Here is a 13004-nt window from a genome sequence, read left to right as displayed (position 1 = left end):
GTACTAATGTATACGTATTACTTTGGAATATACAGTAGCTCTGGAATGAAAAAAAAAAGTACTGAAGATAACCTTTGGACTGTGCAAGGCCATCGACCATCCAATTTAATCATTTTATCAAAAATGGATGAAAATTGGTGCAGCAGCATGTCTGCCCAATTGTTGATTCAACTGATTTTGGGCCAAAATCGATCAAAAGCTTTGATTGGACATGCTGGAAAATCTCAGTGGTCAATGGAATGCGCAGTGATAACGGCAAGCGATATCGCGAGTACCCATATAGGCGACAGACGCCCGGCCGCAACCCACCACACCACCACAACCTGGTGGTTATTTGCAGCAAAGCAGTCCACCACTCACTAGAGGTGGTGGCCCAACAACCTTTTTTAGGACGGTCTGATGAAAACCATTAGCCACTTAGACTAAACCTCATGCCTGTTCCTCCAAACAGCAAGTAACAGCCAACATGGAGCCTATGAGAGGCGCTAATCCTTCTTTGACTATGGGACAACTATGCCAACAAGGTGCTGGTCTTCAGATTTCTGTCAAATAGGCACTTCAGCTATTTCCAGCTAGAAGGAAGTCTTCAGACTCTGACTACTTATCCTGCTATGGCCTCTGCAGTAGCCCTGATCTAGCAACACCTATGCCAACTCCAGAATCTAAGAACCCAATACCAGACTGCTTCTCTGAAAGTTTTAGCAGGTCCACGGCTCATGTATTTGCATTTCTCCCTTAAAAATTGAAGTTTAATTGATGAAAACATCAAAGTGGGTACCATCATCTCTTTTCTACAAGGTGAACCTCAGTCCTGGGCACTACAGCCGGAAAGCAATGCAGCAAACAACTAGCCTTTACTATCACCTTCTTTGCCGCATTAGTTGAGATCTACAATAATTCCCAATTCACATCCTTTGGGTGAGACTGCTTTACGCAGTACCCAGCAAGCGAAGAGACTCATGGAGGATTATGTATTAGAATTCCATTGGTGTTACATTGAAAGTGAATGGCATAATGCAACTCTCAAACACCAGTTCTGTGTCAGACTATCCGAACAACTCATGGATGAGTTGGCCTGAGTAGCTAATTATGTCTATACAGATTGACCTAAGTCTCAGAGATTACTTCCTCCTCTTCTCCAGATGCTAATCTTCCTGTCCTGAACAATGCAAATTGGTCTAACTTGTTTTGCTTTGTCCTCAGAGGATTGTCTATAGAGATATCTAACAAGCTTTTCCTGTACTTTTTTCTCTATTTGCCTTGAGACTCACAGATAAGAGGAGTCTTCACGTGATTTTACATCATTATCCTTCAAGGCTTCTTCATCTTAACGCTGTTACTTTTTCTCTACAGGCCCAGGAAGAACAACTTTTTTCCCTTTTACAGTAAGATAGCCCATCAACTGCATATTCCTTTACAAAGACCAAGACTAACAGTTCCCAGATCAAGACCACTCCAACAACCAAAAATACTCCTGTCTACCACTGCATTCCACCATGAAGATTTTCTAAACTTTCATATTATACCTTCACCTCTGTTCATGGTCATTCTCGAAATGCCTTTGTTTCAGGCCCACAATTCGCTCATCAACTGGCTCACCAGCAAAATCTCTTTCACTTCTTGCTACTGCGCACAGGCTCATGCCTGGCCTTCCCACTACTTTGTTTTGCATCAGCCCTAAGACCCAGGAAGTAATTCCTGAAGCTTAGCAGTAATATGTTGAGGTCTTTGATAAGCAGGGAGCAAACAAACGTCTTCCCCATAGAAGTTATGAGAGTCCAATTGAAATCTTTCCTGATGTAGGCATTTTTTTTGGTCATACTGTATTTATCCTTTGTCCAAGCCAGAACATGCCGAACAATTACATTGAAGAGGACCTTCAAAAGGGGTTTGTTAGACAATCTATGTCTTCCGCCGGTACCAGGAATTTTGTACAGAAGAAAGGTCACATGTTGCATCCATGCATAGACTTTTGTGAACTGGACAAAATAACGGTCAAGAATGGCTGCCCTTTTCCGCTGTTCTTGGGACTTTAAACTTTTGGTAGGCCCAAATTTTTGCCACACTAATTGGGCCCCTTGATTTCAGCAATGTTCCCACTAAGTTCCATAATTTTATTAACAATATTTTCAGAGACATTAGCCATTAGTTCATTGTTTATATTGATGGCATCTTGATATTCTCCAATTCTCTAGAAAAACACAGAAGTCATGACAGATGAGTCCTTCAGCTTTTATGTACTCACGGTTACCCTCAAAAATACCTCCATCCAATTTCTGGGTCTTATTATATTCATCAATTGCATTACTATGAACTCTAAAAAGGAAGTTGCTGTCAACCTGGAATTGATTGCTTTCACTGATTGCAAATGTTTACAATGTTTTATTGGTTTTGTTAAATTTTACAGTAAATTCATAGAGGACTTTTCTGCCATATTTGCTCCACTGACCCAACTTATAAAAACGTACATACCATTCTCTTTTTCCAAGAATGCTCAGGGAACTTTTCTAAAATGTAAAACTCCATTCCCATGCGTTCCTATTCGAATCCATCCTACTCCAACTTTGCCTTTTGTTCTTGAGGTGGACACTTCTGAGAATGCAATTGGAGCTATCTTATCCCAGAACTCTGGTCCAAAAGCTTTTCTACACCTTATTGCTTTTTATTTCCTTAAAACCAAAAAAAAAAATGATGTAGGATAACAAGAGTTGCTATCAATCAAACTGACACTTGAAGAGTGCTGCTGTCTACAAGGAGGTTTCAGTAATCCTGTTGTAATGTTAAAGACCATTGTAACCTCAGATAGTACACTAAAATTCTTTAAACTCAAGTAGCTTCTTCATGATTAAACTGGATCTCCTTTAAGAATTAATCCAAGCCTCTACCAATCTTCCACCTAGTTGATCCGAGATCTCTCCTTCTGTATTTCTGATGCAGGAAAATAAACTTTTTGTATCCAACCAGGTCAGAATATCTGTCTTGAAACTCTTGACTGGCTCTATTGGGATCACCAACTCTTGTAGAGGAACTTTTGGTTCTAAGATATGTCACAGAGCTGCAAACTGTATGTCGTTTCTCACCAAACCTGTCCCTATTCCAAGACCCTTAGAGACAAGCTTTGGGGCTTGCTGGAACCTCTACCTGCCCCCTTTGGCCTGTGGAGAATGCCATCTATGGATTTCAATGGCTATCTTCCTTTCTTCATTCTCCATCTCCGGTGAAGACCAGATTCTGTGTTTTTTCTTGTGTTTTTTCTTCATGGGAAAGCCCATGATTAACACCAATATAGGGATCAACAGCGCTGCAAACCACGTGAAGCTGAAAGATGGCGCACCATGATCTAGCTATACTCCTGCCCTCGTTCTAAACTATTCAACAATTCCCCAACTGTAACTATTCATTTCCTCGCATAATTTGGGCTCCAACTATTGCCAGTGCCCAAATTATACCGTTTCTATCATAATTTGGGTTCAGGCTATTGGTACATTAGTAAGTGAACAATGCTATAGCTGTAATTCACATTACAGCCTATGGTGGTGCCCAAACCTGAGGCATCGTGTGGCACCCAAATGATCTGCCTCGTTGCCCCTGCTCCTCATAACACCACCTTACGCTTATTTCCACTTACATTAGCTTCAGTATCTGGAACAGCTGAAAATTCAAACCTGTCACCTTCTGCATAGGTAACCTCTGATTTTATGATCTTATCTCACTTTTATTGCCTGAATTTTATTCAAAACCTCTTTTGACTGGCGTTCTACTTGAAACCAATCAGCTGTAAAATCCATGCATTATGTTGTACAGCTAGTAAGTAGTGATGATTAGGGATGGTCGGAAATGGCGATTACCGATTCCTCAAATTTCCGATTTCTTTTTTCTGAATTCCGATTTCCAAGTAGTCTTTTCTTTGGTCATTTTTTGCTATCTCTGGTCAAATACTTCCAAATTGACTCTGCATTCTCTGATTGGTCCAATGCTTCTGAGTTCTGTGGGCTAAAATGTCCGAGTTGCGGTAATGTGGTATTTCCACAGAAATCCGTTTTGTGAGACCCGATTGGAAATGACGATTTCTGATTGGAAGTGTGGAATTTTCATTTCCGCAGAAACCAAATGAGCATCCATAGCGATGAACAAAAAATCTTCTAATGTGATATTTTCTGGTGACCCAGGAAGGGAAATAAATTAAACCAATGAGGAATTATCTGGCAGCTAGTTGGTCCACCAGGAAGTGAGGCTTTGATTGACTAAATGTAACCCCCGCCCACTATTAGTGAAGATTGGCCTTTTAGAAGAAAATTTTGCTCATCAAGACTTCGTAGTACTGGAAATCAAAAACATTTCTATGGACAAACTTCGGGAAGTCATGGGACATTAAAGAAATTATGTGACTATGGTGATTTTTATGGACAGGCCCAGTGGCGTAGCTAAGGAGCTGTGGGCCCCAATGCAAGTTTTACAATGGGGCCCCCCAAGCACTCTATAAATAACAACTGATACAGCACCCCAAAACCTGCCAATGGCAACTACAGTGTTAGAGGTTGCAACCGCATCGGGCCCCTCTGGCCCAAGGGCCCCGATGCGGTCGCAGCCTCAACAACCCTTATTGCTATGCCCCTGGACAGGCCCAATTAGTATCAATCTAGAAGCAGCAGAGCTCCGTTTATATTAACATAATGACTTATCCAACCAACAACATGGCTGCCACTAGCAGGGAATAGGCATGAGAAGCAGGTACTCTTCACTGAGGTTTTGCATTGATATTCATAGCATGTATCAGGGACATACTCCTTCATAAGATGTGTGATTGCTACCATATTTGACACTGTTTGTATGTGGCTTGATTGAGATCTGTGTGTCCCTAGGCCAGTGAGGAATGTTCTGCAGCTCAGTGTGTGACTCGTGCTAAGCTGCTCCGGCTCACTCGGTTCTGAGGCTGACTCTCTAATGGGATTAACAGGGCTGTGCAGAGGTCTCGCTGGGATTAAGTGAGGGTTGGGTTGGCGGATTGCCAAGAGGGGTTGAGCACAGGTCATCAGTGTGGTCTACCTTACAAAGATGAGTGCTCTGGGTTGGGGCAACTTAGGGACTACAAGCCCCAGCATGACCTACCATTGCTCTTCAAGACTGGCATGAGCACTGGAGTTATGTTCAGTATTGTTGCCTACTTCCTGACACATACAGATTACTTGTAAATGTTGTATTAGAAGGTGTTGAACCATGTATTCATTTTGTTATTCATTTTGATGCATTACCCAGGCTTTCATAGTCAGTCGATATAAGAGCTCTCTATCATGTAGAGCAATGCAAGGACAAGAAGCATGGAAGCTATGAGACTAGTGGACCTGGAGCCCGTAGGATTAGAGCCGGTGGTGAATGGAGCACAATGAGAGGCCTGGTGGTAAATAGAGCAGGAAGGACTTGAGGCCTGTGGAATATGGAGGGGTCGCAGCCTTCAGAAACCAGATCAGGGAAAGTGTATGGATTATGGATGCTGGAGTAAGAGTAAGGTGTGAAGTTCATGGACATTAAATATGCAAGATAAAGATGAAGCAAGGAGTATGTGGAACAAATAGAGTATGGAATAGAAGGTAAGCCGGACTAGTGGGCATGGAGCATAGAAGAAGTAGGAAGTAGGGACAGTGGAACTTGCACAGATGGAGAACAAAGTTTGGGGGACTAGTGGGAATTGAAGAGAGTAAGGTTGGACTTTTGAGAATGGAGCTGAGAAGTGGTGGGTCAAGTAAGGATGGATCACAGCAGAGGCACGGCTAGAGGAGGTGGGTCTAGCGAGAATGGAGGACAGAGGTGGTGGAACTAGTGAGGATGGAGTACAGCAAAGGTGGTAGTAGTGAGGAGAATGAAGCAAAGAGGAGGCGGGACTAGTAAGAATGGAGCACAGAGGAGGTGGGACTAGTGGGAATGGAGCACAGAGGAGATGAGATTAGTGAGGATGGAGCACAGAGGAGGTGAGATTAGTGAGGATGGAGCACAGAGGAGGTGAGATTAGTGAGGAGAATGAAGCAAAGAGGACGTGGGACTAGTGAGGATGGAGCACAGAGGAGGTGGGACTAGTGAAAGTGGAGCACAGAAGAGGTGGGACTAGTGAGAGTGGAGCATAGAGGAGGTGGGCCTACTGAGAATGGAGCACAAAGGAGGTGAGAAGAGTGAGGATGAAGAACAGAGGAGGTGGGATTAGAGAGAATGGAGCATAGAGGAGGTGGGACTAGTGGGGATGGAGCACAGAGGAGGTGGGACTAGTGAGAATGGAGCACAGAGGAGGTGGGACTAGTAAGAATGAAGCACAGAGGAGGTGAGATTAGTGAGGATGGAGCGCAGAGGAGGTGGGATTAGTGAGGATGGAGCACAGAGGAGGTGGGACTAGTGAGGATGGAGCGCAGAGGAGGTGGGACTAGTGGGAATGGAGCACAGAGGAGGTGAGATTAGTGAGGATGGAGCACAGAGGAGGTGGGATTAGTGAGAATGGAGCATAGAGGAGGTGGGACTAGTAATAATGGAGAACATAGTAGGTGAGAATAGTTATAATGGAGCACAAAGGAGGTGAACTAATGAAAATGGAACAAAGAGGAAATAGGTAAATGAGGATGGAGCACAACATACGGTAGGTAGGTCTAATGAAATACATACCGTATATACTCGAGTATAAGTCTAGAAATTTAGGTCTGAGTCATTAACTAAAAGTATAGGGGTCGACTTATACACGAGTCACAGGCAATACTAAGCACACTGAGCAATGTGTGTACTATTAGTGACATTCCCATTTGCACCAATTTACCCAGTGGTAAGTGATACTTTCTTGATAAACGAAATGCCAAGAAATACAGGTCTGAAAGTCCTGGCCACAAAAATTACCTAGGAAAGGGGCAGCAGAGAAAATACTGGGCTGCAGGAAGGGGGTGAATAATTGCTGCACTTTGGGGGCCTGGAGGAGATATTAGCTGCACTTAAGGGACAGGAGAGGTTAATGGCTGCAATACTTTATGCAGTGCAGTCATTAACCCCTCCTGGGCTTCAAGTGCAGCTATTCAGTAAGCCATCACCTATTCAGTAGGAGACCTTAGGCAAGTCTCCCTAACACTGCTACTGCCTATAGAGCGCGTCCTAGTGGCTGCAGCTCTGGCGCTTTGAGCCCGCCAGGAGAAAAGCGTGATATAAATGTTCTATGTCTTGTCTGTGTCTTTATTGTTCCTGGTCCCCCATTGCAGTCATTAACTTTGCTGGATAGACTTATACTTGAGTCAATACAAAATTCCAGCTTAAGAGGATCAAATATTGGAGTCAACTTATACACGGGGTAGACTTATATTCAAGTATATATGGTAGTAGGCACAAAAATGAAACACCGAAGTCTCTTAAAATTAAGCTTTTTATTGCAAAAACCTCTTTAACATGATTGCCCTAACTAAAATGCTGCATCCCCGCGGCTGAACTCTAACTAAATCCCCCCAAACTCCCCTTGCAAAATCCATGACTTTCTTGGTCGTGATTTTTGCTGCCCTCCATGCGTGTCAATCCGCGCTGATCGCCGCCCCTCTCAGTGAAGGAATACTGAGAGGGGCAGGGGAGAGGCGGCGATCTGCGCTGATAGATGCGTATAGAGGCAGAGCTGCAGCTGAAAGCTCTGCCTCTCACGGAAACGTTACCCGCAAAGTCCCCCCAGGAGTTTGGGGGGATTTAGTTAGATTTCAGCCGTGGGATGCAGCGTTTTAGTTATGGCAATAATGTTAAACAGGTTTTTGCAATAAAAAGCTGAATTTTAGGAGACTTCAGAGTCTCTTTAATATCCAGTAGGGTATAGATATGGCTAGCAAAGCTACAATAGAGAATAGACAGAGCTTACGTCTAGTGATGCTCATCACGACCTCGGAATCATGGGTAACCCGGTAATCCGCGATCAGCCGCGACCACGGATGGCGATTTCAATTGCATCCGTATTTTCATCCGCATTCAACAAGTGACACGGCTTACAGCCATAAACACGAATCGGAATCCGCCCGCTGACTTTAACGGTTAATAGCAAAGAAACACCCTACCATGGACCATGCGGGCTGGTACAGCTCACGGTGCGATGCCCCACTCGGCCAGGGCTCCGCATTGTGGCTATCCCAGCCTGCATGGGAGACAAGGGGTTAAAGAAGTTTGGGAAGTGGGGACCCCATGTCATTTTTTTTTTTTTACAATTTCCCACTCTGAACACTAAAACAAAAGTACAAAAAAATAGGAAAAGTTGCCAGGGATCTTTATACAGCCATATTGTGTCTGTGTAGCCATCCCTGGTCAAAGCATTGCGGCTCCAGAGGGGTTTACCGGGAGTCCACTGCATACAGACGCCCTGGAAACCCCGTCATGACATCCATTGCTCTTTCGTTTGTTATATGTACTGTAAATGTACACCACCGTTAGGTTTGCTACATTATCTGTCATTTACCACATTTAAAAGTATACTTTTTTCCTATTGAAACTTTAAAATTGATTTTCTCAAACACTATTAAGTCTTTTTAAAAAAAAATGTCCTCTTGTTCTCACTGTTCTACTTAAAGGGAACCTAAACTGAGAGGGATATGGATGTTTCCTTTTAAACACTACCAGTTGCCTTTCAGCCCTGCCGATCTCTTTGACTGCAATAGTGGCTGAATCACACACCTGAAACAAGCATGCAGCTAATCCAGTCTGACTTCAGTCAGAGCACCTGATCTGCATGCTTGTTGAGGGGCTGTGGCTGAAAGTATTAGAGACACAGGATCAGCAGGAGAGTCAGACAACTGGTATTATTTTAAAAGAAATAATCCATATCCTTCTCAGTTTAGGTTCCCTTTAAACATACCCTTCAAATTTGGTGTTTCTAGCATGTAAGGGGGCTTTGCTATTAACTGCTAAAATCGTCAGGAAAGCACAAATTCCGACTCGTGAGTCCGGATTCAATGCGGAATTTCGACTCGAAACCTATCCGTGATCACGACCAATTCGGAAGTGGACAGAGTTGTGATCACTAGAATCCGAGCAACCCTGCTTACGACTATAGAGAAAGAGAAGGAATAATGTGAAATAGATAATGAATGCATGTTTTACCTGGACAATAGCCTTGGAACCAGCAACTTCCAGAACCTGCCCGCTGCGGCTTGTACCATCCGGGAGTGTAAAATTCACAATCTCAGCATACTGAGCGTACTGTGCAACGAGAAAAATAACCTTTATCAGCAGAGGAAACAAACGTTTTCATGATACTCAGATGCTCTCAATTACAGTCACAGTTAAATGTGGAGAGGACCCGCCCTCCTAAAGTAACAAATTAAAATAACAAGGGATGTTTGTAGCATACGTTTGAAAAAGTTGCGATGTTAAATACCGATATTACTAGCAATATCGGCAAATAACAATTTAAGCGCAACATTAAATAACAAAAGCGATAACAATTGCGGTACTACATTATCAGTAAATTTACCGATAATGTTGAACCTAACTATAACCTAACCTCTCCCTACTCTCACACAGACCCCTCCCCTGGTGGTGCCCAACCATAAGACCCCCCTGGTTGTACCTAACCCTAAGACCCCCCTGGTGGTGCCTAACCCTAAGACCCCACTGGTGGTGCCTAACCCCAAGACCCCCCTGGTGGTGCCTAGCTATAAGACCCCCCCTGGTGGTGCCTAGCCCTAAGACCCTGCCAGTGGTGCCTAACCCTAAGACCTTCTGGTGGTGCCTAACCCTAAGACCCCCTGATCCCTCCTACCAATAATAAGATACATTTCAATGCAATTGCAGCCACCCGCTAAATAGCGTAACAGCTATCTATATTACCATAATTAACAATTATGCCCACATATATCGATAAATAACAATTACACCCATTTTTGGCAGCGATTTTTTCAACTACTCCTTGTTTGTGTGTCCAGAGGTAACCTGACCATACAAAAGATAAAATAAGATTATATACTCGTTGCATTATGGGAAATAATGACTGTGTTAGTGGATGCTGTTTATTTTTCTCATGCTCACCAGAATCAGAATCAGAAATATTTTAATCGCCAGGCACGACTGGGTCGTGCTCGGAATTGGGTTTGGCACATACAATTGCTCATAAAAAGGGTTCAAAGGTATAGATACCAGAAGGCATAAATAATAACAATAGGCATAAACAGGAGTGCAAATTAATAAACAGGCAGGACTGCAGATTGATAATTAGTTATAACATGAGTGCAAGTTAGAATGAATAGCACAGTTGCAGACATAAAAAGTTACTTCCAGTACTGGGCTGAAGATGAGTGCGATTATACGCAGGAGGTAAAGTTAATAACTAAGGAAGGGCAAGGTGCCATTCAGTTCACAGCGGTGGAGGGGGTGGGATGGCCTGGAGGGAGTTCAGGAGGTTGACAGCAGAGGGGAAAAAGGAGTTCCTGTGCCTCGAAGTTTTGGTGGCAATGGCCCGAAACCTCACCAGCAGTAAAGATGCTGACCTGCAAGTTCACTGAGGATCAAACAAAAAGATCTATCTTCTTTTTCTTTAATTATTCTTTTTGAAATGTCTTTATTTATTCTTCTTTACTCCTACAACTATTATCTGTTAAAGATCCTCTTAAAGGCTTTCTTCCACGAATGAGGAAAAAAATAAAAAGTGGTTTATGCATAAACTATTAAACATCCTGCTAAGATAGCGTAAAACGTTTTTTAAAAAAATGAATGGTTTCATCAATATAACATGTATTGTAAATAGTGACGGATGACAGCTGGGAGGCTAATCCATTTGTTAGGGGTGTTTTTTTTTACTTTCTTTTACAACCATAACTGCTGCCTACATAGTTTTCAGTGGTATAACCCACTTCTAGCAGGAATCGCGGTTATAACCCTAATAGCTGAGCTGTGCTGAGCTGCTGAATATGTGTTTACATTGTTGCTAGGCAACCAGACCCTGGTGCAGAGACTCGTTTTGTGAAAAGAGTCATAAGCAGCTGGGAGAATCACTCCCATCTACACCATATGATTCTTTGTCAGATTCGATTTAATTTGATTCGATTCATTGATTTGATTTAATCTGACATGTCCGATTCATGATTTGATTCAATTTGAATCAAATTAAATCGAATCATGAATCGGACATCTCAGATTGAATCAAATCATATCAATGAATCAAATCAAATTGAATCGAATCTGACAAAGAATCATATGGTGTAGATGGGACTGATTCTCCCTGCAGCTTATGACTCTTCACAAACGAGTCTCTGCACCCGGGGTCTGGTTTCCTAGCAACAATGTAAACACATATTCAGCAGCTCAGGGGAGCTCAGCTATTAGGGTTATAACGCGATTCCTGCTAGAAGTCGGTTATACCACTGAAAACTATGTAGGCAGCAGTTATGGTTGTGAAAAGAAAGTAAAAAAAAAAAACACCCCTAAGAAATGGATTAGCCTCCCAGCCGTCATCCGTCACTATTTACAATACATGTTATATTGATGAAACCATTTTTTAAAAAAACTTTTTACACTATTTTACAAGGATGTTTAATAGTTTATGCTTAAAACACTTTTTATTTTTTTCCTCATTCGTGAAAGAACCCCTTTAAGAATTAAGGGGTGGAGCAAAGAAGCATTAAGGGATGATGGTGCCTGGCAGTGCCATGCTGTTTTTCCACCATACCTCCCTTAATCTGCTGTCTGTGTATGAGGAGGGAAAATGTCTGATTGGGCAGAATTTTGGCACTTAGTGGTGCACTCAATTTTGTTGCCAGTGGTTTAAACATTAATGGTTGTGTGTTGAGTTATTTTGATGGGACAACACATTTCCACAAACTGTACACTGACTTTATATTGTATCAAAGTGTCATATCTTCAGTGTTGTCCCATGAAAAAGATATTATAAAATATTTACAAAAATGTGAGGGGTGGCTATTACTCTAGAGACAAAATCATGCTTATTTGGTCTAATGGATGAGGTTGATGGTCAGAACTACTATGGTTAGAGAAATCTTATTTATAGCCAGGAAGGTGGTGGTCCTGAAATGATTTTCCCCCGATCAGTCTCAGTTGTCTTATTGGATTACATTGGTAAATTAGATGATTCAGTCTAAAGTTCTCTACTCCCACTGTGGGTGCCCAGCCAAGTTTGGGATAATTGAATTGATTCTCAGGACTCCTTGCCTCCAGACCAGCACCAAATTGTGTGAACGTTTAGTGCAGTTCTGAGTTTAACTGAATGTTAACATAGTACCAAATGCTGTTTGGTTTGAGTGAGGTGTCCATTGACATCTCTTCAATAGTACATAGCAAGGAAATGAGCAGCGCTACTTAAAAACAGACTAGTGCCTACCTGCAAAAGAGTGCAAGCCCCACTTGTGGGGTCGAATACACACCGAGCATACACATGACCTCTCTACCACTAGAGGAGGATGTTGGTTTCCATTAACAGCTTGCATGCAACCTATTAAGTACTCATCCCTCCCACTGCGAAGAAGTCAATCCTCCATGGGAGGGGCCTAACACTAACTAAATCCTAACCTATGTATATGCATAGCCTGGGTGCGGTTAATCAAATAAAATTGAAAATTGCGCAAAAGGTGGATCAGCGCAACACCAGGCCGCCTCCGAATGGCCTTCTTCTCAGTGGGAGGGACGAGTACTTAATAGGTTGCATGCAAGCTGTTAATGGAAACCAACATCCTCCTCTAGTGGTAGACAGGTCATGTGTATGCTCGGTGTGTATTCGACCCCACAAGTGGGGCTTGCACTCTTTTGCAGGTAGGCACTAGTCTGTTTTTAAGTAGCGCTGCTCATTTCCTTGCTATGTACTAATGTAATTCGTTTTTGGTCAGCTGCTCCCACTTAACAGCCATGCTTTTGGTGTATATGCAGAGCTTCTGTTTGGGTTCAAGGTGCGTTTGTAGTTCCTGGGGGGGCTCAGCGCATCTCTGATGGAGGCCATTCGGAGGCGGCCTGGTGTTGCGCTGATCCACCTTTTGCGCAATTTTCAATTTTCGATTTTATTTGATTAGCCG

General features: G+C 42.8%; 1 protein-coding gene across 1 annotated transcript in view; it reads right to left on the bottom strand.

Annotated features, from left to right (window-relative positions):
• The window catches only part of ATP6V1B1 (ATPase H+ transporting V1 subunit B1), a 166473-nt gene that overhangs the window by 68637 nt on the left and 84832 nt on the right, over window positions 1–13004 (bottom strand). Inside the window, exon 3 of the mRNA XM_068274471.1 lies at window positions 9088–9186. Within this exon, the coding sequence (XP_068130572.1) occupies window positions 9088–9186 (99 nt within the window). The remainder of the gene's footprint in view (window positions 1–9087; window positions 9187–13004) is intronic.

This window comes from Hyperolius riggenbachi, chromosome 1, assembly GCF_040937935.1.
Source record: "Hyperolius riggenbachi isolate aHypRig1 chromosome 1, aHypRig1.pri, whole genome shotgun sequence".
In the NCBI taxonomy this organism is placed as follows: Eukaryota; Metazoa; Chordata; class Amphibia; order Anura; family Hyperoliidae; genus Hyperolius; species Hyperolius riggenbachi.
The sequence above is the reverse complement of the archived record's forward strand: the minus strand, read 5'-3'. Positions and strand labels throughout refer to the sequence as shown.